At 43.7% G+C, this 23,491-nt stretch overlaps 1 protein-coding gene and 1 long non-coding RNA gene across 4 annotated transcripts in view; both read right to left on the bottom strand.

Annotated features, from left to right (window-relative positions):
* SMARCC1 (SWI/SNF related, matrix associated, actin dependent regulator of chromatin subfamily c member 1) overlaps positions 1-23,491 on the bottom strand; it is an 81,477-nt gene that overhangs the window by 6,493 nt on the left and 51,493 nt on the right. For all 3 annotated transcript variants that reach the window (XM_035317734.1, XM_035317735.1, XM_035317736.1), the window contains 5 exons: positions 20,140-20,195; positions 18,115-18,229; positions 17,071-17,225; positions 11,336-11,470; positions 7,296-7,554 (listed from right to left, as the gene is read on the bottom strand). In XM_035317734.1, coding sequence (XP_035173625.1) covers positions 7,296-7,554; positions 11,336-11,470; positions 17,071-17,225; positions 18,115-18,229; positions 20,140-20,195 — 720 coding nt within the window. The remainder of the gene's footprint in view (positions 1-7,295; positions 7,555-11,335; positions 11,471-17,070; positions 17,226-18,114; positions 18,230-20,139; positions 20,196-23,491) is intronic.
* Positions 2,418-7,014, bottom strand: LOC118161949. The gene is made up of 2 exons (XR_004748236.1): positions 3,696-7,014; positions 2,418-3,427 (listed from the first exon to the last, which is right to left on the bottom strand). It is a non-coding gene; the product is annotated as an uncharacterized LOC118161949 (long non-coding RNA).

Genomic DNA, 23,491 nt, shown 5'->3' with positions numbered 1-23,491 from the left:
GAAATCCCCAGTCTGGGAGCTGCCATCTGACACAAGCCTGAAACTCTCCAAGCACAATTTGGCTTTCTTCCTTCTAACGCCGCATGCCTGCAAGACTCTCCCCATGCAAATGAAACGATTAGTACTGGAAAACCTCGTCTGAAACACCCGAAGCTGGATCAGGCTTACTACATACGGAAACGTGCTTCACGTGAGGTCTTAAGCACCAATTAAATCAACTTAAAAATTTGTTTCTTCATACATTCAAGTTGTGTAATTACTCCAAATCTTCTAACACCGCTCGCTGGGAAGTTCCTGCTATCTGAGCGGAGGTATCTGTTATTTTTTTCCTCTCTTGGAGATTTAAAATTAAGTGGCACTGCAGTTTTTTTTCCCATAAGCTGGAGAAGAGCGTGTTTGAGTACAGGGCTGGCTGTCCATTCTTCGCCTTGCTGATGGGATAAGCAAGAATTTTGTCTTAAAATGAGCTTAAGGTACTTGCAGAGGAACAATCTTATCTCGTACAGAACTCCAAAACGCTGAATTTGAGCGGTAATCAAGCAATAGCCAACCAAACTGGGATTAACAAAGGGGAAATTGCCACTACCACCATGGCAAAAACGAAGTGCCGTTTCTACAGAGATCATACGCTTTTTCTTTTCACAAGAGATACCGTTTCAAGACAGCAGCTCAAGCATAAAATGTGGAAGTGTGACCTACATAAGGGGGAGAGCTTAAAAAACAGCAGACGCAGGAAGAGATAAAGCCAAAAGGTTCAATAAAATGAGATTTAGCGGACTAAAAAAAATCCTTTACACGTTAGAGATTGGAGACATTTTCTAATGCGTGCTCCGAAGCATTCCACTATTACCAAACTGCCAACCGCAGATTCACGTTGGAGCGAAGCTCACGAGGAGCAGTTTTTAAAGGATCTCCAAGGTATTTATCTCCATTAAATTAGCCTCTACCTCTAGGAAATCAGCTACCCGAGGGGCACTACAGTGGCCAACACAGAGGATTTTTGTTTCACTGTAGCAGTCAACAGGATGCAATGCACGAAGCCCGAGCCGATGCCAGTCCTCCTGCACACCTCTGCTGTATATCGTGCAAAGCGTGAATGTGCCAGCACAGGCAGTGCTACCTGAGGGCATTTCCCCCTCCCGTGGCCAGGATTTCAGAGAAGGCAAAGCAGCGGGCACCGCGACAGTCCTGACCTCCCCAAGAGCCACATCCTTCTACAATCCTGCTCTCCTACTATTGACTGAGTTGTTTCAAAATCCTGATGGGGGAGCAGGCAGACAGACGCTCTGGGCACGCCGGCTGGCTCGCGGCAGTGCTGCGAGACACGCTCCTCCTCGCTGCCAGCGGAGCCCACAAGACGCGGCAATCCACGCTCCAACCAGCCTCCTGCAGACGGCCTCTCCTTCCGCACGTCCTCCCCCTAACACGCGCTGCGGCAGGCGATCCTGTAGCCGAGAACTGTGAATAATTAACCACAATAACTCATTTAGCATCGAGTCTCGGGGGAGAGGCAGAGTTTCCACTTCACTTGCACGCTGCGTTTCCGTCGCTTCCCTCCAGCGCGATGCATTCGGCGCTGGCAGAGGCATCGGCGGGCTGCGCAGGCACCTCCGAGGGCCTGGACACACCGCAGCAGGCTTTGGGGCCAGCTGACGGCTCGCTGCTCGTCTTCTGTGCCCATCTGACAAACCCGATGCAAGATCCTTTGTCGAGAGGCTGCTTCATGTGTTACGCCAGCAAGGACAAGCCTCATGCACAGCAGCACTGGTAACCTTGAAATATTAAGGCACACTCAGTAACACCTCCTTGCAAGGAGCTGGGAGCTGCTCAGACTCACCGGAGAAGCTCTGCAGATGTTCAGCATGGTGCAAGTCAGCAAAATGTCATCCAGCATCCCCAAGAGGAGTCGTGGTCCCCCAGTCAGCTCTTATTTCCTACTCAAGCCCACTGCACTTCCCCACAAACAGCCTTCAGCACTAACACAGCAAAGAATTCGAGGTAAAGTTAACACATCTTCTGCCAAAATGGAAGTCACACAACTGCCTTTCCACAACACAGCTGAGAATCTGCCAGAGCACATTATCTGGCTTTAATATATATATTTTTTTGTGTTACCAACCACTGCTACACCTTACAAAGCCACAATGAAGCGTGGATTAGGGCATTAGGGATGAATACCACAAACCTGTTCACCACACGTATTACTTTGCTTTCCTGTTGTGTGACGACCCCCTGCAAGTCTTCTGCCAGCAAGCTCACGATGTACAAAAAGGAAGCACTGACAGTCCTTGGAAAGGATTTACCAGAAGGAAGCAAACCCTAAAATCCTTACCTGGACAAAAAAATATCCTGTGATTGCAGCCAGTTCAACGGGAAATTACAGAGCAACCAGTAGCTCATTTTTTATTTTTATTGTAAAATATTTCAACAAAAAATTGTGGAAAATATATTGGGGAAAAATGCTGTAACGTTACTCATCCAGCCGTGGTGGAAGGTGCATCCTTACCTCTATTCTATTTCTACTTTGGGTCAGAAATGATTTAGTAGCTGGAAATCCACTCTGAAGGGAGGAGCTAATTAATCCCAGCTATTAGCACACGCACCTCTCCCTTCCTCCAAGAACCGCAGGCTTCTCACAGCACACACCACAAGCATCACTTGTGCAAGGCACTTCTCGGCCTTTCACAGATCACCTGAACACAGAGAAACGTGTAACGTGCGTGCTTCAGATGATACAACCAGCTGCAAGGCCGGTAGCACAGGAAGAAATTCGGAATTTTATTTTATGTTCTAATTATGAGGTGCATTTTTTCATGGTGAGAAACTGGAATCCAACGTTATTTTTCTTTATTTTAAATGTCTTCCTTCCAGGGACTGGAGAGAACAAAATAAGCTCAGTCAAAATCAAGTGAAGAGTTGTGGTTAAGTCAAAAACGTAGGAAATGAGCTAGCAACGGGACTTGTCTGAAAACAGCGAACAGCACCACTGAGCTGACCAGGACCTGGTCACATCCAGGTGCCAAAGCCCAGACTCAAGGCAGCCAAGCTCAAAACGCAGGCTGGAGCAGCAGGCACAAGTTTAACTGAACGTCACGGCAGACACAGCAGAGTCCTACTTCGGATTCTTAACTCCAAGCTGTGTCTTTTCAACCATCAAGCCGTGCTGCTTGCTATGACTAGCAAAGAGAGAGCCCAGCCTGCCTCTGAGTCCAGAGGGGCTGCAAGCAGCGACTTCCCTTTCTTCCATTTCTAAATGCCTTTCAGATCTTTTCATCACTTCGTTTCCTTGCCATCTCTTCAGCTTACGTCAATCACTTAAAAGACATTCGACTCAGCTTTCTCTTCACGGTCTGCTGACCCAACAGTTACACTTTTTGCCACTGTTAAGGTCAGAAACCTGGCTGATAACGCTGATGAGAACCAAGGCCTGGAGTCGGGCCCACGTGGCTGCAGGGGGAATGGCAAAGGTGTATTTCTACCTCCAGCTCCCCCTCGGGGCCTTGCTGCTTCGCTTCCATTCACAGATGGATTTTGAAAACTTGCCCACTGGCAGGTCCAAGTTGTTTGGGGATTTTTCTCTAGTGCCAACTGAGTGGGGCAGCCCCTCCTGCGGAGCTGCCAGCCGGCCCAGCGGGCCGCGGCTCATCGAACAGCCTCCAGCAACCTCCTTGTACCCGAGAGAAGGATTATTCCACATCACTCGAGTTCCTTGGAAGCGTCCACTTTAGGGAAAGCAGGCTATTAATGGACAGAGACTGAGAGTTAGGGTACAAAACATTGTTTTTCTTGCACAAGGATTTCAAGCTCAGCACTGGCATGCAGCACGCTGACAGCTCCGAAGCTCAAGGTTCACCTATGTGGCTATCACTGACAAAAAACAGTTCTCAGATTTCTTCTGCACGTGTGTCTCGGCCCTCTCTACCTGGGACTACGTCTGCTAGATGAGGTCAATCTACAAAAAAACCCTCTGGAATTTTAGCACTCCACCAAGACATGAGGAGAATCCCCTGCAGGGAGGGAACTTCAGGCACAGATGTACAGCCAGTAAGGTGAAGTTCCCCAGTTTGTTCCAAAGGACCCCAAATTAGCAAACATTGTTCCTGACCTATGTATGAAAAAGTGTATCGTGAAATTATTTTACTGCTTAGTTGCCCTAAAAAAGTAAGTTAAGGAAAATGCATACATTACAATGGGAATTCTGTAGTATTTAACACAGATTCAACAGGACCAATATGATGCAATAGGGGATTTTTCTTTTCTTTTTTCCATGTATACAATACGTGGTGTGCGCGCACATGCGAAATGCAGCTGCTGACTGCCTCAGGGTTCCAGCAGGATTTCCAGAGATTGCAGCTTTGTGTCTGTCGCGTGCACCGCCTGCACACAGACCCAAGCTGCAACGTACTGATTTGTGAGAGAAACCAAAGTCACGCACCAGGCAGCTTAAGCTACCTAAACAGAAAGTCGGGTCAGTCTGTGAGTTACCTTCTCAGAGGGCTGAAGCATTCTTGTTACAACAAATACACCCTGGAGTGGCTCAGCATTTAAGTCCTGAACTCGCTCGAGGAACAGTGAACTCTGTTTCCTCTCCTTGCCCTTGAGATATGCAAAGCTCTGCTGCCTTCAGCCAGCTCATGTTGAAGCCAAGGAGCTCTGGTACTACGTCGTGGACTTCCCAAGCATCTCTAATAGAACTAGAAATTTTGTTTCTGACACCGAAGAGCCTGAGGAAAATGGACTATCTTGATTCTTAGGCGGGATCAGTCTGAGATAGTCTCAGTACAGAGGAAAGGATTTTGCCTTCAGATTCTCCAAGTGTCTTAAAAGGCATTTGCATTCTCACTTTCATAAAAGTACCAAGCCCATGAGCTATCAGGTTCAGTAAAATGCAAGATCCACCTCCTCCTGTGCCTGCACGCCGACAGACGGCACCAGATGCTTCCCTGTCAGGGAGGCTGCAGTGCTGCTCCTTGTCCATCAGCTTGCCACCCTCTAACAGGAGGGGGGAAGTCGATCTATTGACTAACTTTAATCAGATCTGAAAAAGAGATGTGCTGACTAATTAACACAGTACCACACTCCTCATAATACTCGCTGGAAGGGATCACCGGAGATACAGAGGGCCTGGATGATTATGATGGGGCTGAAATAATAAGGTGTTATGTGAACCAAGGATGCAAATATATTAGAAATCAAGCTTTATTAATCCCCTAGTGAATACAACAATGCATTTAATCTTGTTATATTTTCAGTCTCGATAGTACCTTGTAAATAGGAGCCGGTCTAATGATATACAGTATGATTTCCCCTCCCTTTACACTGTTTTCAATTTGCTGTTTTTCCATTTCACAGAACATTTCTTCATTCCACTGAATGAACGAACTCAACTGCCGATACAGCATACAATAGACAAATCAGGCTACAATGTTATTTGAATCTAAAAATTAGAGCATATTTTATCACATCCCCATTCTCCAATTTCAGAATTAACTTTTTGTCCACAAGTGCTCAATGAACTCGCTGACCCTGACCTCTTGAGAAGATAGTTAGCTTAAGCATCTAGATCACCAGACGACTCTTATCTTCCTCTCCAATGGAGATTTCCCTGCATCTGTTGACTGAATCGCGTTTTTATTACTGCGGAGATTCACACAATTGGATTTGATGCCTCACATTTCATGGTCATCTGCAAACCCTGCTAGTTCACTAAGCACTTTTGCTCTTTTTCAGACCATACATTCAACAGTACGATACAAACTGCCCTTACCTCAGGCTTTTATTAAGGCAAAAACTCAATCTACTGCACCCTTTAGGTTACTACGTCTTATTTTTGATCATGATATTCTTAACTTTCCAGTTTCTTCAGCTATGTAAGACCTTCTGAAAGATTTTTAGCTAATTAGCAAATAACCAATCAGGCCATCTTTTGGAATGGCTTTTGGTCAAGCAGTCGACATCTGACAAAAGCTCTTCTCCTTTGCTGCAATCCAGTCTACCAGGTTCATACATTCCAAGTGGTGACATTATTTTAAATGATCATTTCAACGACATGCAAGTATAGCAAAGCCTTCAAAGCTCATTCCCATAAACATCTTCACAGCACAAGTGCAACACTTGATAGTCCCAATTCCTTTCCACACTAAAATTGTTTTAAGGTGAAACTGCAAATGCTCTTAGTAACTTTGTCACTTAACAGCAGGGCTATTAGTTTTGCCATGAAACAAGGAGTAGTTTTTGAATAAATGGCAGAGATTTTGTATTTCCAGCAGATGTTCCTCCCCCTGTTAGGCACAGTCACTTGGCCACCTAATTTCTCCATCCCTTGGTATTAGGAACGTCTCCACCCTTGAACACATCTAAACACCAATGGGACAAGTCCCTCAGTTGTTGGATCCAGCCAGGCTTGCCCTGAGCAGCAGGCTGGACTTTCAAGCAATTCTCCTGACCAACACAGCTCTGCGATTCTCATCTCACATCTCACAAGGCAGAAAGCAAAGCCCTAAGTCGGGGGTAGGAGCATATCAGAATCAAGTCTCCTGCCAAATAAAGCTGCCTAAGGAGCTTTCTGCCCCTGTTTCTCATGCTTGTCCTTTCCCTTAAGTTTTTTACCCGATTAGATGTGTCATGAACTAGAGAATTGGAGTGAATGATTGCTGTTGAAGGAGCAGAGATCACTTGGCATAAAAAAGTCTAAAGAAATACAAACAAGCTCACAAACATTTGAAAATGATAGTTGGTGGCAGCTTGCAAGCTTTAAAAAAAAAGAAAAAGGAAGAGCCTTTAGAGGCTTGGAGTGACCACCTACCTCCAATCACAGAACCCTCAGCCTCGCCAAGCAACCTGCTCCAGTGCTTAGGGATCATCAGAGAAAAGGGTTTTCTTGTGTTGACATGGAATTTCAAGTGCTCATCCCTTCTTGCCCTGTCACTGGCTGCAACTGAGAAGAACCCGGTACCCTCCTTCTCATTCCCTCCTGTCAGATATTTATAGGCATTGCTAAGATATCCCTCCCCAGATTCCACCGCACATCTAGTACTGGGACATAAGCTCTAAAACAAAGCTGTAGTACAGGCAAAGCAAGAATATCCCAAGTTGGAAGGGACCCACAAGGATCATCGAGCTAACTATTCCAGCAAGCTGCTTCCATTTTACAGGAAGCACCGTTATAAAACACCACGTCACAGAACATCTGTCAAACCTTGTGCAATTTTATCCGTCAATACCTTTTCCTCTTAATTTAATCTACTCTGAGTGGTGACGAATAACCTCGGAGGATTTCTCCTTCCAGTTCTTACCTGGCTGTGGTGGGTGGGGTGGTGGCATCTGGTGGTGCATCATTGGGTACGGCGGGGGCTGCTGATGGGGCAGTAGGCCTGGATGTGCTGGTGCCCCGAGCGGGTTCATTCCAGGCCCACCGGAGTGCTGGTGAGGTTGCTGTGGGTTTTGACTGTGCTGCTGCTCCATTTGCTGACGAGCCCTTAATTCAGCGTATTTCAGCTGTTCCATGTGAAAATTCTGGCGTTCTGTCAGCAACTGCTGTCTCTGCTGCTCTAACTACGTCAAAAATAGGGAAAAATGAAAAGAGGAGAACATAGTTAAGAACTACATATTTAAGCCATTTCAATCGGATCGGCATTTGATTAGCAAAAAAATTGGCAGCGGTTTTTGGTAATGGGTACAGGCCATCTTCCAGCCGGAACTGATGAAGTCACCTTGTTTTGTCCTAAAGAATCCCCCAGTAATATGATTAACAAATTACTCGATAACTGTACAGAACATTCAGCCTCAATCCAGCTCTAGCAGTAACTGTACGTTTTTCTCTCATTGTGTTGGAGCGAGGAGAAATAGCCCAAAGAGGTTCCATAGAAAGACCAAAGCAGAACATATGCAGGCAAGAGCATGTGCTCAGTGACTACAGGCAGGACCCTGCTCTGTACCTTCATTTGAAGTGTAGAATCTGGACATCACAATATCCAAACACCAATGATTGGCGCTACCAACGAGTGTTATTCAAAGAAAAGCCTCATGTAACTTAGGCCAATTAATGTAAAGAGATTACTTTAATTATGAAGGCATATAGTTTGCAAGCAATGCCCAAATTACAAGATAAAGAAGCTTCAGAAAATTTATCTTACTATTGGGCATTTATAAGACCGATCACTGCCATGGTTGAGGAAATGCATTTGACTATGAACCAAGAAATCATAATGCATTTTTATGTCTGTTACTCTCAAGCAACTGGACCTATTTGTGCAGCTACTTTACGAATTTTGAATGAGTGTTTAAGACTTACTCCATTATTTATCCGAAAAGCAGGTTGCCAAGGAGACTTCCACCTTGTGGAAGTTCTCCAGAAATCCCGAAGCTCCACCAATGCTTTGTGTTAGCAGTTTGACTGCTGACAAAACACGGATGAAAACGAAATTCCACTACAGAGCACACATTCACCAGCAGAACCAGATGGGGACAGAGCTGATGAATAATACATGCTCCTTGTTGGGGGCTGTTTTTCAGCATGTAGGGACCACAATGTGATTATTCATGCTGCCATGACTCCTTTGTCCTTGACCAATCTGATACACTAGTGGGAGGAACTCGGTAAGAAGCAGAGACACATACACCAATGGTGTAATTGTGCATGTATGGAAACAGATTCGGTAGGTGACAGGCGGTTCAGAAGAGAATTACTGCAAATGACCCGAAACAAAGGCTTAAGCAAGAAGAACTGCTACACCATACTTTTTATATTCTTTTACACTCCTGCTTTGCTCTCTTCATGGCACCCTATCCTGCTACACCTCATCAAAGAGGTCAGAGCAGTCAAAAATGCTTTTTAAAGCATTACCAAACAGCATCCAGTATCTGAAAACACACCTTGTACTTAAGAAAATGAGTAAAAACTTCCCTCCTATACATTTCTTTCCTTCAGGATGAGAAGACACAGTTGGACAGAAGAGAAAGGCACATAAATACAAGTTACAGCACAAGCTGGTCTTAGAACTGGCGCAGGGCCCAAAATACCCGGTTCTGCATTAGGTTCTTGCATGTCACAATCAGTTCCAAAGCAAGTTTACAGACTTCTGCTGTACAGATCAGAAGAAAGATGGTGGTAAAAACGCATTTTTTATTGGGCAGATTTCCAGTAATTTGCATTCTCTGAACTCCATAAAATCTGCAGGGTAATGTCAGGCAAGAGCGGAGCTTGGCTATCTCAGCAAAGACGAGCGTGCTTCAGTCTGCTGCACAATCTCCTACACAGCTCGATTCATTAAATCCACCACATGCTTTAGGTACACATTCATGAATACTACACTCTTGACGATCTTCAAGTTTGCAGCAACGTATTTTTGCACTGTTGCAAAGTGATTCCCATTAGAAGGGACTCTTACAAACGCTTTATATATACACTGCTGCAAGTTGTCACTGTACTACAAACTCCATCTTCAGAAAATAACTCCTCCCTAACAGCAACAGGAAAGAAAAGCATTCACGTGTGATTATAAATTCTGGGTCAACAAGGCTCCTACCAATAGGATCCTTGGGGACACAATCAGAATTAGCACTGAAATTACTTCAGCTTAAACACCAAGTGTATTTGTTTTGTCTAAGACCTAACACCATCCAGTTAGCAGCACAGAGTTCTTTCAACGCTTGGGATCACCTCACCTTTAAAGTAATGAAGCCACCTTTGCTATAATGCAACAAATAAGGACATAAGCATACTGTGCAATAGCACTAAGCAAACTTTTGCTTTAATTATTCCACCAAATATCCATAGTGACAGGTGAAAAGTCCAAACTTAACTGCTAGAAAGCCAAGGGGAAAAAATCTGTATGCACTTTTTGAAAAGGAAAATGTCATATGCCTCAAAGTGGAAAAAAACCTGTCCGTAATAGAATGTATCCCCCAAAGAAAGAAATCTACAGAGAACCTTTTTGGAATAGTTAGGTCCATTTCTTGCATTGCCAATCAGTGTCAGAGGCAGACACCACACTGTAATGGCTGAGGATGCTGAGCAATCTAGAAATTCTTGCTGACATTCTGCTACAACAAAAGACCCCAGTTCGTCAAATTCTATCAGTGTGATTAGTGCCAAAGTGAGGATGTAAATTCCATTAAATTCACATGGTAGGGCAAACATGAAAACCCCTAGAACTATGAGTCAATGTCTTCAACACACCTGGAGTAATTGCCTATTGACAAAAATGAGCAAGCTAAACAACAGAAAAATGCAAAACCTGACTGCTCTCTGATAAAAATGAAATTTTGGGTCATGTTTACAGTAGTCAGAGAAAAATTGCTTCTCTGAAAGCCCACTGATCTATAAATGGAAGAACACTCAGTAATTGATATGTAATCCAGGCACTGGTAGGCAGAGGCAGCATCTCTTTCATATTACATCCTGATTTTAGGGATGCACAAGCCCTCAGTGAGATGTACTAACAGCGTTACGACAAATAAACCCTGCCTGAGATGCCCCATATATGCTCTCTCGGGGTCACTACTTTCTGCAGCTGGCTAGACCTCACTCACAGCCTGTGCCCTGGCTACTGCTTCACCAGACTGAAGTCAAATGAACAATTTCTCTGCTTTACTTGCCCAGCTCCTCCTCCTCTGTATCCTCCATATCAATCATGCTTCCTTGTCAGGTTTGATAATCGAGCTTTGTTCTCCTTTGATACCTTTCTGTTCCCTATGAGCAATCACCTTTTCTCATCTCTTGACATTACTGTTTCCTTCGTCGTCTTGCGCCTGCTGTTACCCCCTCCAGCTCAAGCAAATCCCTCATCTGAAAATGAGAAGCTGTTACTCATGAGCATGTATCCTTCTGCCACTGCTCTCAGGATTTTTCAAAGAGCTACTGAGAACGTCCTCAAAAAAAAAAAAGAAAGCTACCTGCTTAAAACCACATCTCCCATCTGAACTGGGTCAGGAATCGTAGGCAGACAGTGCTGGTTTCCTCCTTCCCTCTAGGGAAGCAAGGTTTCCATCCATTTCAGTCTCTTTACAGGGAAAAAGCCATTTTTGTGTCAGTTATCATTCACATCACAAGGCCTACACACAGGCGCAGACTTGGGTCCATATTCGTGCTTCCATGACAGCAAAAAGGATTAGGAAGCAAATCTGGGATATTGCCAGTTTGCTGCTTATGATAAAAGGAAGATTCTGGACAGAGAAGGAGGGCTCAGACACCACAGTATGGGGTAATTACAAATTTGAGCTGGGGTGGAAAGAAATTCCTAAAGGCGAGGAACAGCTGAAAGTGCTGATGGCATAAAGTCTTTGTAGTGACTGATACAATCCAGAAGTTCAGATTAGTGTCCCCACTACTTACTGCCTCTTTCTCTCTGTCCATAATGGTTTCCAACTCCTCAAAATGGCGAAGTTTTATCTCCAGCTTCTTCATCTGTGTTTCCACCAGAAGGGCAACCAGGGACTTGATCTTTCTTTCTTCCACTGCTGCTAGATGCTGAGAATAAAACACAGGATTTTTCTTTACACGTATTTTACAAATAGAGCATTTTAAGTAAACGAATTACCAGTTACCCCTGCACCTAGCTTTAGCCATTCTGTTCCACTTCTGGAAAGAAAGCAGGGCACCAGATTATCAACTTTATGCTCAGAACCAAAAGCCCTTGGAAGATTATTGAGCTTCTACATAAATATACAAACGGTATTGTGGATGCTCAGTATTCAAAAGCAAACCAGCTTTGCCCCAAAGCCTTCTGAATGTGCAACAGAGCATGTTCAGGGGAAATGCAAATAAGGAAGCAAAGGTTAGGTCATACTCAGTCAGCTGCAGGTCATCCAAAAACACACCAAAACTCATACAGGAGGCTTTTACCTGGAACAACCCACAGAAGCACTGAGATGACTTGCATGCCTCTGCCATTACATTTTTTTTTCCTCAATTAAATTAGAAGCTATGTATCTAGCTAAGTATATTCCCATTACATTCAACACCACACTGCTAAACCGTAAGCTTTCTTACTGCAGCAGTTCCACCTCAGGCTAGGGCAGAGACTGCAGAGAAACCTCTACGTATCTATGAAAAGAAACTGGAAAAAAAAAACACCCTCTGGTTTCCTTCAATAACCAGGTTGCAAAGCTGTATATAAACAGTGTGAAACAGAGCTGCAGAAAAATGCAAACAGGTTCCTCGCGAGGATTTAGCTTTAACACATACACACGCAGACACGTACATGACTTAAGAGATAGATAATATATATAGGATAGGTAGATATAAGACGACCTGTGAAATCATTTCACATTTTCCAAGTGTGAAAGGCATGCTAATGATGCTTTCTACCAGCTTTTGCTACAAGCCCACTGTTCAAACTAAAAATACACTCCAAATAAGACACCCATTATGGGCACACACTGCTGGGCAGTTTCTGTAGCAGCAGTCCCAGGACGTTTCCTGAGCAGAGCGCTGAGGCAGAGCCAGCCTGACCCATCCGAGGGCTGGGGGACAGCAAGGCTGCCTTTTGAGAAGGGCAAGGTGAGGGCGGCAGGGAAGAAGGAAGAAAAATGCTTGATGCAACCAGCAAGCAGGGAGTCATATTAAGCAGGCTGTGTCCCAGACCTTTGTTCAGAACTGGAAGAAATACTGAGGAGAAAAGCAGCATTAGAAAACTGGTAATCCTGACCAGAAACAGAATTTCTCAAATCTCTGATGTTGTTTCCATCGCTAATATGCTTTACTGGAAATCAACGCGGTTGAATGACAACACACCAACAATACAGCAAGTCTTTGGGAAGTCTTGGTACCGTATGCTCAAGACTCACTAAGTTTCCTTTTCAGTAAGGTCCAGCTTAGGGAACCACAACAATCCCCCAAGTTCAACTGCTGGCATGCCGTTGTGAAATCCAAGCAGGACCTTCACTTAAGTGCTGACCAGACTTGATGGTGCACATCTGAAATAAACTAATTGAGTGGCTGACAGAACTACAACATACAACGTCAATTAATATGGCTTAGTAAAGCAGGCTGCTCTGTACAAAAGTCAGTGACAGAAGTACCTCTGTTGGTGCACAAAGCCTTCGATAGTCATTTTGCCTTGCCTGACGTGTGTAATTTTAATAATGAAACCAAATTAACAAGATCAGCAAGACACATGATTAGGTGAAAGATGTCTCAAAATACACATTCGAAAGGAAATCCTCACAGAATTTGTTTCTGAAGAGAAGTGAAGAAAGCACTCCTTAGCCTGACGTTACTCAGGGCTTTCACATGGACAAAGAACAAGTCATTGCCAACTCTGAAGCTTACAAAACAGAGTACGATAAAGTTAACAGCGATTTAAATTGACTGCTAAGATGGATGCAGCAAGGTGCTTAACAAGTAACAAAGCAAAAAGAAGATATGACATTATCCTGGGACACTGCTGCTCTGAAAGAGCTGAGCATCCCCAAGCCAGCACCTGAGCGCCTCTACAGAGCTTCTGTTCCCCGTGTAAGCACCGACTCCTGGCCATGAGGACAGCAATTACCACCTCCGTGCCTGAGATCGTGCCCATTGCCACGAAACCCACTGCTTCCTCTGCTCGCAAATTCCTTCTCAGTGAATACTTGGAGAGGAATCCCAAGACTAGCTACGGACCCAGCAAAGGCACATTACAAGTCACTTCACAGAACCTAACCAGCCCCTAATCTTTTTAACCCGTGCTTCAGTTAGGAAAGGGGCTAATCACAGCAAGAACGTGACAACGGGTACATGCAACTGTAAAACCAGAGCACGAGACACCTGGAGAACGGATAGTGTCCTTGCAACACATCACAGGGAGCGTGACAGCCTCTCATCTACACACAGGAGATTAGTTGGAACTGCAACAGGCGGAGAAAATTATTTCTCTCCCTCCTCTCTTCTGTTTTGTGAAAACAGACCAGGTGCTTCACCTCACTTTTGTTTTGAGGCCCAGAGGGCTCCGTTCTTTTGCAAATGAAACAGAAGAAATAGTTCTGTGTATTTGCCATCTTTACCTAAACCAACGCGCACAAGGAGAAAAACTGCTGAATCCTGCCCTGCATACGTTCAAGCAGGAGATGAGGAAGGTTCTACACTAAGTTTCTAGAGCAGCAGCAAAAAGGAACCATTTAAAGACAATTGGATTTGCCTATAAACAGAAGACATGATGTAGCTTCCCACAAATAAGGAGAAATAATTTTAGTAACAGTGTCTATTCTACTGCTGAATTTCACATTTCTGAATACCTCCACGCGGAACAAGCGGTTGCTAACCAAAGACTTTTTAATTCAGTAGGAAAGCGTTGCAGTGGTACAATAGTGGCTGAAGCGCACCAGACTAGAAATAAAGCTTAACAGCAAAGTCAACCACCCACGGAAAAACTTCTGGCTAATTACGGGGGGTTTTGCATCACCGGCAGTTTTGAGATCAGCATCTTCTAGAAAAGAAGTATTTGATCACAACTACCTCAAAACAGAAATTCAGAAGCCATATGGTCGCTGCCATGCAGGAGGTCATGTTATGAACAGAACAGCCCTTGCAGGCAGCGCAGTGATGGTCCAACAGCTACGGCAGAAGGGCACACAACTGTACAGAAGTCAACAGCAGTCTGCAGGACAGAAGGCATTTTCTGTCACGGCCTGCTTATTGTGTTGGGTTGATGTGGCAAGGTTTTGGTAGTGGGGAGGACTTTGGGGGGACCTCTGTGAGCAGAGCCCAGCAGCTGCCCTGTGTCAGAGCAGAGCCATGAGATGCTGGTTGTGCCTCTGGGAGAGCAGACTGAAGAAAGGGAGGGAAAAGAAAGCAGCTGGGAGAGAAGAGTGAGAAATATGAGAGAAGCAGCTGTGCAGGCCTCAAGGTGAGTGCAGCAGGAGGGCAGGAGGTGCTCCAGGCACGCAGCAGCAGTTCCCCTGCAGCCTGTGGAGAGGCCCCTGGTGGAGCAGGCTGTCCCCCTGCAGCCCATGGGTCCCACATGGAGCAGATCTCCACGCTGCAACCCGTGGAAGAGCCCACGTGGAGCAGGTGGATGTGGCCTGGAGGAGGCTGTGGCCCATGGAGAGCCCCCGCAGGAGCAGGGGTCTGGGCTGGAGCTGCAACCCATGGAGAGGAGCCCACCCAGGAGCAGTGGGTCTGGGGGGAGCAATAATAGCCATCCTATGCCAAGTCTGTTTTGCCCACAGTGCTAACTGGTGAACAATCCTCCTGTCCTTATTTTGACCCATGAGCATTTTTTCCTATCTTCTCCTGAGGGGGGGGAGTGGGAGTACGATGGCATGGTGGTGCTGAGCTACCTACTGGTGTGAAACCACCAGGCTTATGTGCAGAAAGAAAAAAAACAGCTTACATTGATTTAAGAATCCAAGAAGAAAATGAGAAAAAGGGTCTTAAAATAATTCTAATAATGTTTGTACCAAAGCCATAACCTGTAAAAATGCATTGAAAATAGTTGCTCCATTCTATGTGTAGGAATACAGTCTCTCCCTCAGATGAGGGGTAAAGCTTCTTATCTCAAAAGAAAAACTTCAAATGCCTGCCTTTAACACCTGTTTCTCCTTAGAAGATAACTGCAATATTCCTCTAATATAAAATCACAAGGAAAATAACTCTGTAACAGCTCTTCACATGACCAGGTCTTTAGTTTAATATGAAGAACTGAATTACTTTCTCAGACCAGATACAGCTCACTGAAAGCCTTAATATTGTCTGGGTTTTTAAATGCAAGTGGAAAGAGAAATCCCTGTTGAACCTGAATTCTACTCTAAGTGTGACCATCCTAATTATATTATTTCCTGTAATATAAAGATAAATTTCTTCTAGAATATTATTATCATCATTACGAAAATTGCCATTAGCAAAGTCCCTTCTCCCTCTAGCACTCATTATCACCAAAGGAAGGAAAGTAGGATATAATTTTTTATTTGGAGAAAGATGACTTCCATGAAATAGAGATTAAATTCCACACTTTAAAGCAAAACATGGCTGAAAAATCAAAGAATCAACAGAATCATTTAGGTTGGAAAAGACTACAAGGGCAATGTTAAACCATGCAGCTTTTGATTTTAGAAACTAGTCTGAAAAGTAGCCAACTAAAAATATCCTCAATCTCATGGATTCATAAAGGAGGGATTGTATTATTTCAACAACATCTATCATCATACTTGCATATGATGCATCTGGGAAAAATAGGTCTAAAGTTCAAGGGGCAAAAAAAACAGACTGGAAAGTCAGTACAACACATACAACACCTCATTATGTCCACCATTATGTTCTGGAAATCCATCAGGAATAAATGCCATCCTTGCTTTGCTTTTTGGTATCCATAAAGTAGATGGAATGCTATGGAATTTGGCACTGAATCCCCAGAGCAGTAAGAAACCCAAACTAAAATGTGAATCCCCAAAAATATCAAAAGAGAAAACCGATTTTGAAAAAGATATTCTGAAAGAAATAAAGGCAGTCTGGTTCCTGCAAAAAGAATGGGAACAAAGGACAGCATGCAATTAGTAATTACAGGGTAACGAAAAGCTACTAGCCAGAACACTGATTCAAACCACAGCTCATTAAGAGACTACAGACAAACAGAAGTTTAAAAGCATGTTTTTGTCTATCATTAACAGACACACAGCACCTCTTAACGCAAATATCATCACGTTGTCTATAAAACAAATTGTAACACTGGAAATGAGCATCACATTGTTTTTACAGACAAAGGATCCAAGTAGAGAGGGCTTGTGTGAAGGCCACCGAATAGACTGGCACAGCAAGAAAGGCAACGTAAGGATGCTGCCATCCAGATCTATGCCTTCAACATTACAACCAGACCTACTGAGCAGAGAAAAGTCTTTACAAAAGACGACAGAAGTTTTGGGGGTCTTTCTTATGGATGTTCATTGACTTCATAAAGATGCAAATAGCAGCCTAAATTAAATTATACACAATTTCACTTCGTAGTTCAAGCAGAATAAATTCAAGATGACATGTGGTCTTTCAAGGTATTAGAGATCAGAACATGAAATTCCGCAGATCTGGAACAAAGGGCCATTTTAAAAACAGCTGTAACGTGAGCTGGAAATCAAGCCAACGCATATTTGCATAAAACAAACCTTTGCTTTGGTGGCAGCTGAGGCAAGAGCAGCAGCTGCAGCTGTAGCTACGTTTCCTTCCGAGATTTCGTGTTCCACTTTCTTCTTCCCAGCCTCATTTTCTTTGTCTTTGCTTGCATCAACGTTCTCCTTGTTCTCTTCTGTCTCCTTTTCTTCTGAAAGAGATTTCCCGCCACATTTGTTATGTGCATTCTCCCTTTGTTAACAATATCACTCAGGACAGGAATTGCACTTCACGCACTGCTATTGGCCAGACAAATCCATTCATCCACAGTCACATTCCTCTGTAACACTACTGCTGCTTGCCCAAATGCTGACGTGGGAACAATTTCAGAGGATCTGATCCAACAAATACGGCAAGTTTAAACGTTTTTAGTTTTCATCCTGCCAATTCATCTTCTGCCATCAGCTTTCTTTCATTAAGACTCTTGTAGCTGCATTTCCAAATCAACTCCATGATTACCTTTACTTTTATACGTGAATCCAAGCACGTCTTGTTCTACCTGGTGCTAAAATACTGATTGCGAGTTCCAGTAAAGATCAGTGTATCCACCAGGTACAAGGGGAATGTGTTAAAAATAAATAACAAGAGTAACGTCTTATGTAGGGAAAAAACTTACCTGCTAACCTGTCAAAATAAAGGCTTCACATCACTTCACAGGGAAATTGAGCTAGCACATTAACTTATAAGCATAGAAGTGAGCAGTCCCATTTCTTTGCATCAAAAATGATCAAATGGTGTGTAATACAGGCAGAAGGAAAGAATTTGTGACCTATACTCACTTTGCCATTGCAATTTCTTCACCCAGTCACAACACACAATGAAAGCTCAGCTCAGCTGAGGTCTAAAATGAGTTCAAGAAAGAATTTAGTGCCTGAGCTTTGCAGTGAAATTAAACTAGAATATTTACTACTGAACCATGAAGCAGCCTGATGTGCAAGACAAAATATTTCTGCCAGGGCTGAGTTTATAGACTATTCCAACAACTTTAGAGGAAGGCTATTAAAGCTAACACAGCTTGAGGAACAGCTGGGAATCATTACCTGTCTTGGTGTCTGCAGTCACTTCACTATCTTGTTCTTTTTCTGTGTTTCTCTCATTTTCTCCTTCTTGTGCTTTATCACCTTCTTCAATTTCACTCTCTACTTTGTTTTCAACCTAAATGAGATGAAGGATCGTTTGGAGAATGAGAGCTATACAAGACATTCAATGTTAACTTGGTTTATAGCTTCCAAATTAATTCACTATCATAAAGGAAGAGATTAAGTTTTAAAGGCTGACTTTACTTAAGCCCATTTTGACAACCGTACCCACAATCTGAACAGACAAAGCAGCTGCCATACTGGAATCTACCAGATTCAGTAACCCAGGTAAAATGCTTCATCTGAAGGTACATGAAATCCTGAAGATGACAGGTAAGGACATCTTCTACTCCCCACGCTGTCACCATTTATTCTGGTAGTTCGTGCACCAGTCTCCTATCTTTTCCATGCTATGTTAACCATTCATACAGTATTCAGCAATACACGTATCACCTCCAAATTCTCACGGTCACAACAGCATCTTGTGGCATTAAACACTACAACTGAATTACATACTGCAGGAGGGTGCTTCTGTCCCGGAACGGGTGGGAAAGACTAATGGTTGCAAAGTAGAAGTAAAATAAAAATATTTGTTAAAAATCTAGGTACCTTAAGATAGTATTCCTAAAATCAGCGGCAGCTTCGTGCTTAGGACTGGAAATATAATTTTCCCCTTGGGAATAATGCAAACTGACCCAAATGTTTCTCATTTATTCTGATTTAAAGAACAAAGCATCTTTTCAAGCTCTAACCAAGACGTCTTCTATGCCTGCATTTACCTAAATGTACCTGACTATTTATCAGAAGAACAGCGTAAGAGCTATCTGAGACCAGAGCGAGAAGTAACACGAAGTCTACAGACAGCAACACTTACGTCACTTTATCTCATTCCTCTGATGAAGCACGCAACACAGAAATACCATCTGTTGTTGCAGAGGGGATAAGCGCCTACCACAATTTATTTAGCAGAGTGATGTTTGAATTCCAGCATATTAGTTTTAATTGCAGTTTAGGTCAGGAACAATCACAGCCAGTGACATTACTGCTGACCATCTGAAAAGAGGTACTGCGTTTGTAGACAGTGTTATAAAAGTCCCCCAAACACTTGCATTCTTGTAAGCATTATCAACAGGTAGCAAGAATTAATTTCTTATCTGATCTTTATTGGCAGGCTGCATCACACCTAACATCAAAAGCACATACTGCACACACCTATAACCAAAATTTAACCCAGACTTCTCGTGAAGAGGAGTTTTACTGACCAGCTCAGCTATGGACACCTTCATTTAGTCAGATCTCATTTGCCCACATCCGTGGAACTGAGAACGGTTCCAGGAAGAGCCAACAAAGCCGCAAGTGATCACACAGACTGAACAGACGTAACTCACACTGCCACTGGAGAGTTGTGACAATAGCTAATAATCATTCAGGTCACCTGTTCAGCTCCACACAGGCTACTCAAAAATGGTTGCCAAATATACTGCAAGGAATCCAAACAACTCACCAGTTTCCAGGAAAGCCCTGATCCCTCTGATCTTGACAGAGCTGAAAGCTGTATTCAACTTGGGAAAGGCAATTTGCCACAAGACAAACTTTTCTAGGGCAAGACTTCAAAGTGGTACTTGCTTTAGACCACTACGAGTCATGAACCGCAACAAACCAATGTCCTTCTGCAGCTTAAGTCTCTACAGTTAGTTTGATACTGCCTGCTTTACATTTCCTCCCAGTCCCAACCTTTTTTTTCTCATTACTAAGGAAAAACATGCCAGCCATTTGTCCAGCACAAGAAACTTCTCCATGTGACTTAATCACTCATTAGAAAATGAAGTACTAGGAAGACTGGGAACTGTTAGGGAACACTGTTCATTCACTGAGGACCGACCAGCACACTACCATCTACCTTTTATTTTTTAGCAGACACTTTAGAATTTAGTAATTCAGGTTTATAAGTATTTTCTCAGAAACAGTGTGCTGAACTAAGCTTACCTTCTCAGACTGCTGCCCATCTGTTTCTGTTTCCATTTTTTCTTCTTCAGCTCCATCTGAGAACATAAATGAAGAATTTAGAATTTACACAATATCCATTTATTATACTTACTTCACAGTTAACTAAAATGTTCTGTTCTCTACTGACAGTGGTTTATAAAGAAAGCCAGACAGCACTAAACTCCTGGAAGACCCAATTCTATTACACTAATCTTACTTTAAAAATCAAAGTTTACTTGCAAATTTAAATTTAACAGGCTTTTATTTACAGTCCAGCAAGGACAAAACATTAAGTTATCTGTGCTCTACTCAAACACCCAATTTACCCCCACAGGGAGAAACCCCCAGATCTATCTAAGTTAGATAAAGAACAGTATGAAGTACAGCTCTGCAGTATTCAAGTCATACAGTAATTCCCTTCGGTAAGTCAAAGCATTATAAAATGTTTTTCCCAATACAGCCAATTTGATTCTGTAGATGGTTGTCAGCTGCATGATTAACCTCAATTACAGTGCTGCCAGACTTGTAATTCCTCCTCAGCATAAGATCCCCTGAGCTGCTTTTGATGGAAGGTCCACCCAGCAGCACTGTCGCGCATTGCAGGTCAGCTGAAGATCTAAATTGCATTTTGCAGGTGGTGAAAATACCGGAGTTCTGTGCTGAAGTTTGCCAAAGCAGACTTTAATTATTCAACGCCAAAGTAATACTGAGCATTGCATGAGTTACCAAAAGGGGAGCGGCACAGAGCACACGAGGCTAAATACCTTGTTACTGCCTCTTAGCACTTGATGCCAGGCACGGCACGTGGTTACAGACAATCTAATAGATTTTCCAGGTGTTCCATGTGCGATGTAGACCTAGAGGTCCCAGTGAATCAGAACTGAACAAGGATGCTTAAGTCAAAGAAACCGGTCCAAAAGGTGCCCTACGATAGATGTTCTTGGACGGTGCTCTCACTCAGGCCTTAATCATTCATTCTCTTGCTTCCTCCTCAGCTGAAATGAGAGTGATACTTGTGGGTTTGTACTGAAGAATGGATCAATGAAGGGATCCAGGTTAAACCCAAACGCTTTATTCACTTTCTGAGGAAAAAAGCTGTTACAACAACTCCTTAAAAGTCCAACTGCAGCTTCCCGGCTAGGTGCTCAACAAGCCACGCATCGCATTTGAGCGTAAGAGTTGGTTGTTGGTTTGGTACAGGAAAAGAAAGTAACGGTCCCAGCTTTTTAAAGAACACGTTTTCCAAAAGCAGAGCTAGCATGTGCTTTCAATGCTAACACCGAAGAACACAACTGCGCTATCCCAAGAAGCTAGAAGCACGTCATATGAACCATTTGGACACTTGGCAGGTTCTCACTGCTGTGGATGTGTGGGTCTGGACGCCGCCCACTGCCTCTTACACATCCTTCATATTTTGAACCCAAAACGAGTTTCCCAGAGACCCAGAAAAACCTGACCTTGACCACAAAGCACCTTCCGAGTGCCCGGCCTCAGCTTCGCGACACGACTACGTGATTCCTGCTGTTGCTCATTTTGGTTTTTGGCTGACGAGACCGAGCTCTTCAAGCTAATAACCTCTTATTTACTGCCATTCAAACATTTACTGCATTCAAACAGCCACAACAGAGACATCTGAAGGGTTCTGACAAAACAGAGCCAGACCCCCTTGAGTTACAGACTGCTGTCTGAGTACCAGCTGACCAGTTATCATCCCTTCTAATTTTGGCACCTACTAAGGGAGATAATAGCCTAACTGGTATGCAAATGAGACTAAAATGAGACAAAAGAAAAAAAAAATCCATCTCCTGTCAGTGCTACAGCAGTGACGGTACCATGTGCTGGATGCATGCACCTGGAAAGAGTGTTTTAACAGCAGTTAGCATATTCCTGTCCTTAGGACAGATCTGCTGCTGCTAGCCTTCGGTTCACTCATTTATTCCTTTATAGAACATTTAAATAAACGTTCTTGCTAATGAAAGCAGGCCTCTTCAGGATAGCAATAAATGTGTTGATGGTAAATACCATGAAGGAGTCTGAATAATGTACTACTATTTCCCAATATTTTCCTATACAGATTGTTTGCTAGACCAAGAAACACCGATCCATTTGAAGCACCCAGATGTTCTGTAAGAACAAACGAGGGAAACTTCAGCACAATTCTGTACTCCTTGCATAGGACCTCAGACCCAAAAGACTGGACACCAGTGAAATTTAATGTATGGAGGCATTAAAAAGGGAGCTTACTTAGATCACTGGCTGCAGCACACGCTGCCATACCCATATAAAACTGCTGGTGAAAAGCCTTTATCCATCTCTAAGCTTCTGAAGACATTGGCTGGTGTAAGGGTGCTCATTTTCTGTAATCCTTACTTTACTGGGAATTCCCACGTGCTACGCTGAAGCAAAACAGATGCACAAAATGTTTTTCCTTCAACAGCAATAGTTCTACAGAGAAGTTTTTACAAGAGTCCGTTCCATATGTAAGAAGGAATATCTTAAAATGTCTGACAGAGGTGATGGTTTTCCTCTTGGCTTGTTTAAGACAGAAAAACCTACTTATGTGGAGTATCTGCCACCATCACTCAATTCATGGTGGATGGGGACACACCTCCTCTGAAGCTGTAACTCCGAGTTAGGATTTGGTGACCTAATAACAACACCAGGAAAACCTAGGCTGGATTTTCTCAGCCAACTATTTCAAACCTAGAAGCTCCAACCTGTGCTTAAAAGTGTCACTCCTCATGGTAAACTAAAGAGATTTTTTTTTTTTTTTAACAGCAAAAAAAGGAGAGGCAAAGTGCAGAACATTCCAAGTGTGCTTGGTTTACTGGAGTGAAAGACCATGAGCTGAAACTAGGAGTGTATTGCACAGGAATACTGAAGTTTTCATTTCTGGTACAGCCTAGCTCAGACACCAAGAACTTCACGTGGAAGGACATGGACGTATGAGAACAAGTTCAGAGGAGGCGCAGAGATGGAGGAGCAGCTCTGCTACGGAGCCAGGCTGAGGGAGTTGGGGTTGTTCAGCCTGGAGAGGAGAAGGCTCCGGGGAGACCTCATGGCAGCCTGCCAGGGCCTAAAGGGGGTTGCAGGAGAGCTGGAGAGGGACTCTGTGTCAGGGGTGTAGGGATAGGACATGGGGTGATGGCTTTAAGCCATCAGAGGGAGGGTTTGGGTTAGATATGAGGAAGATGATGGCCTTAAGCCATCAGAGGGTGGGTTTGGGTTAGATCCGAGGCAGAAATCCTTCCCTCTGTGGGCAGCGAGGCCTGGCGCAGGCTGCCCCCAGGAGCTATGGGTGCCCCTGGCAGTGCCCAAGGCCAGGCTGGATGGGGCTGGGGGCCCTGGGCAT

Source organism: Oxyura jamaicensis, chromosome 2, assembly GCF_011077185.1.
Source record: "Oxyura jamaicensis isolate SHBP4307 breed ruddy duck chromosome 2, BPBGC_Ojam_1.0, whole genome shotgun sequence".
Taxonomy (NCBI): Eukaryota; Metazoa; Chordata; class Aves; order Anseriformes; family Anatidae; genus Oxyura; species Oxyura jamaicensis.
This window is presented reverse-complemented; position numbering and strand designations above follow the sequence as displayed.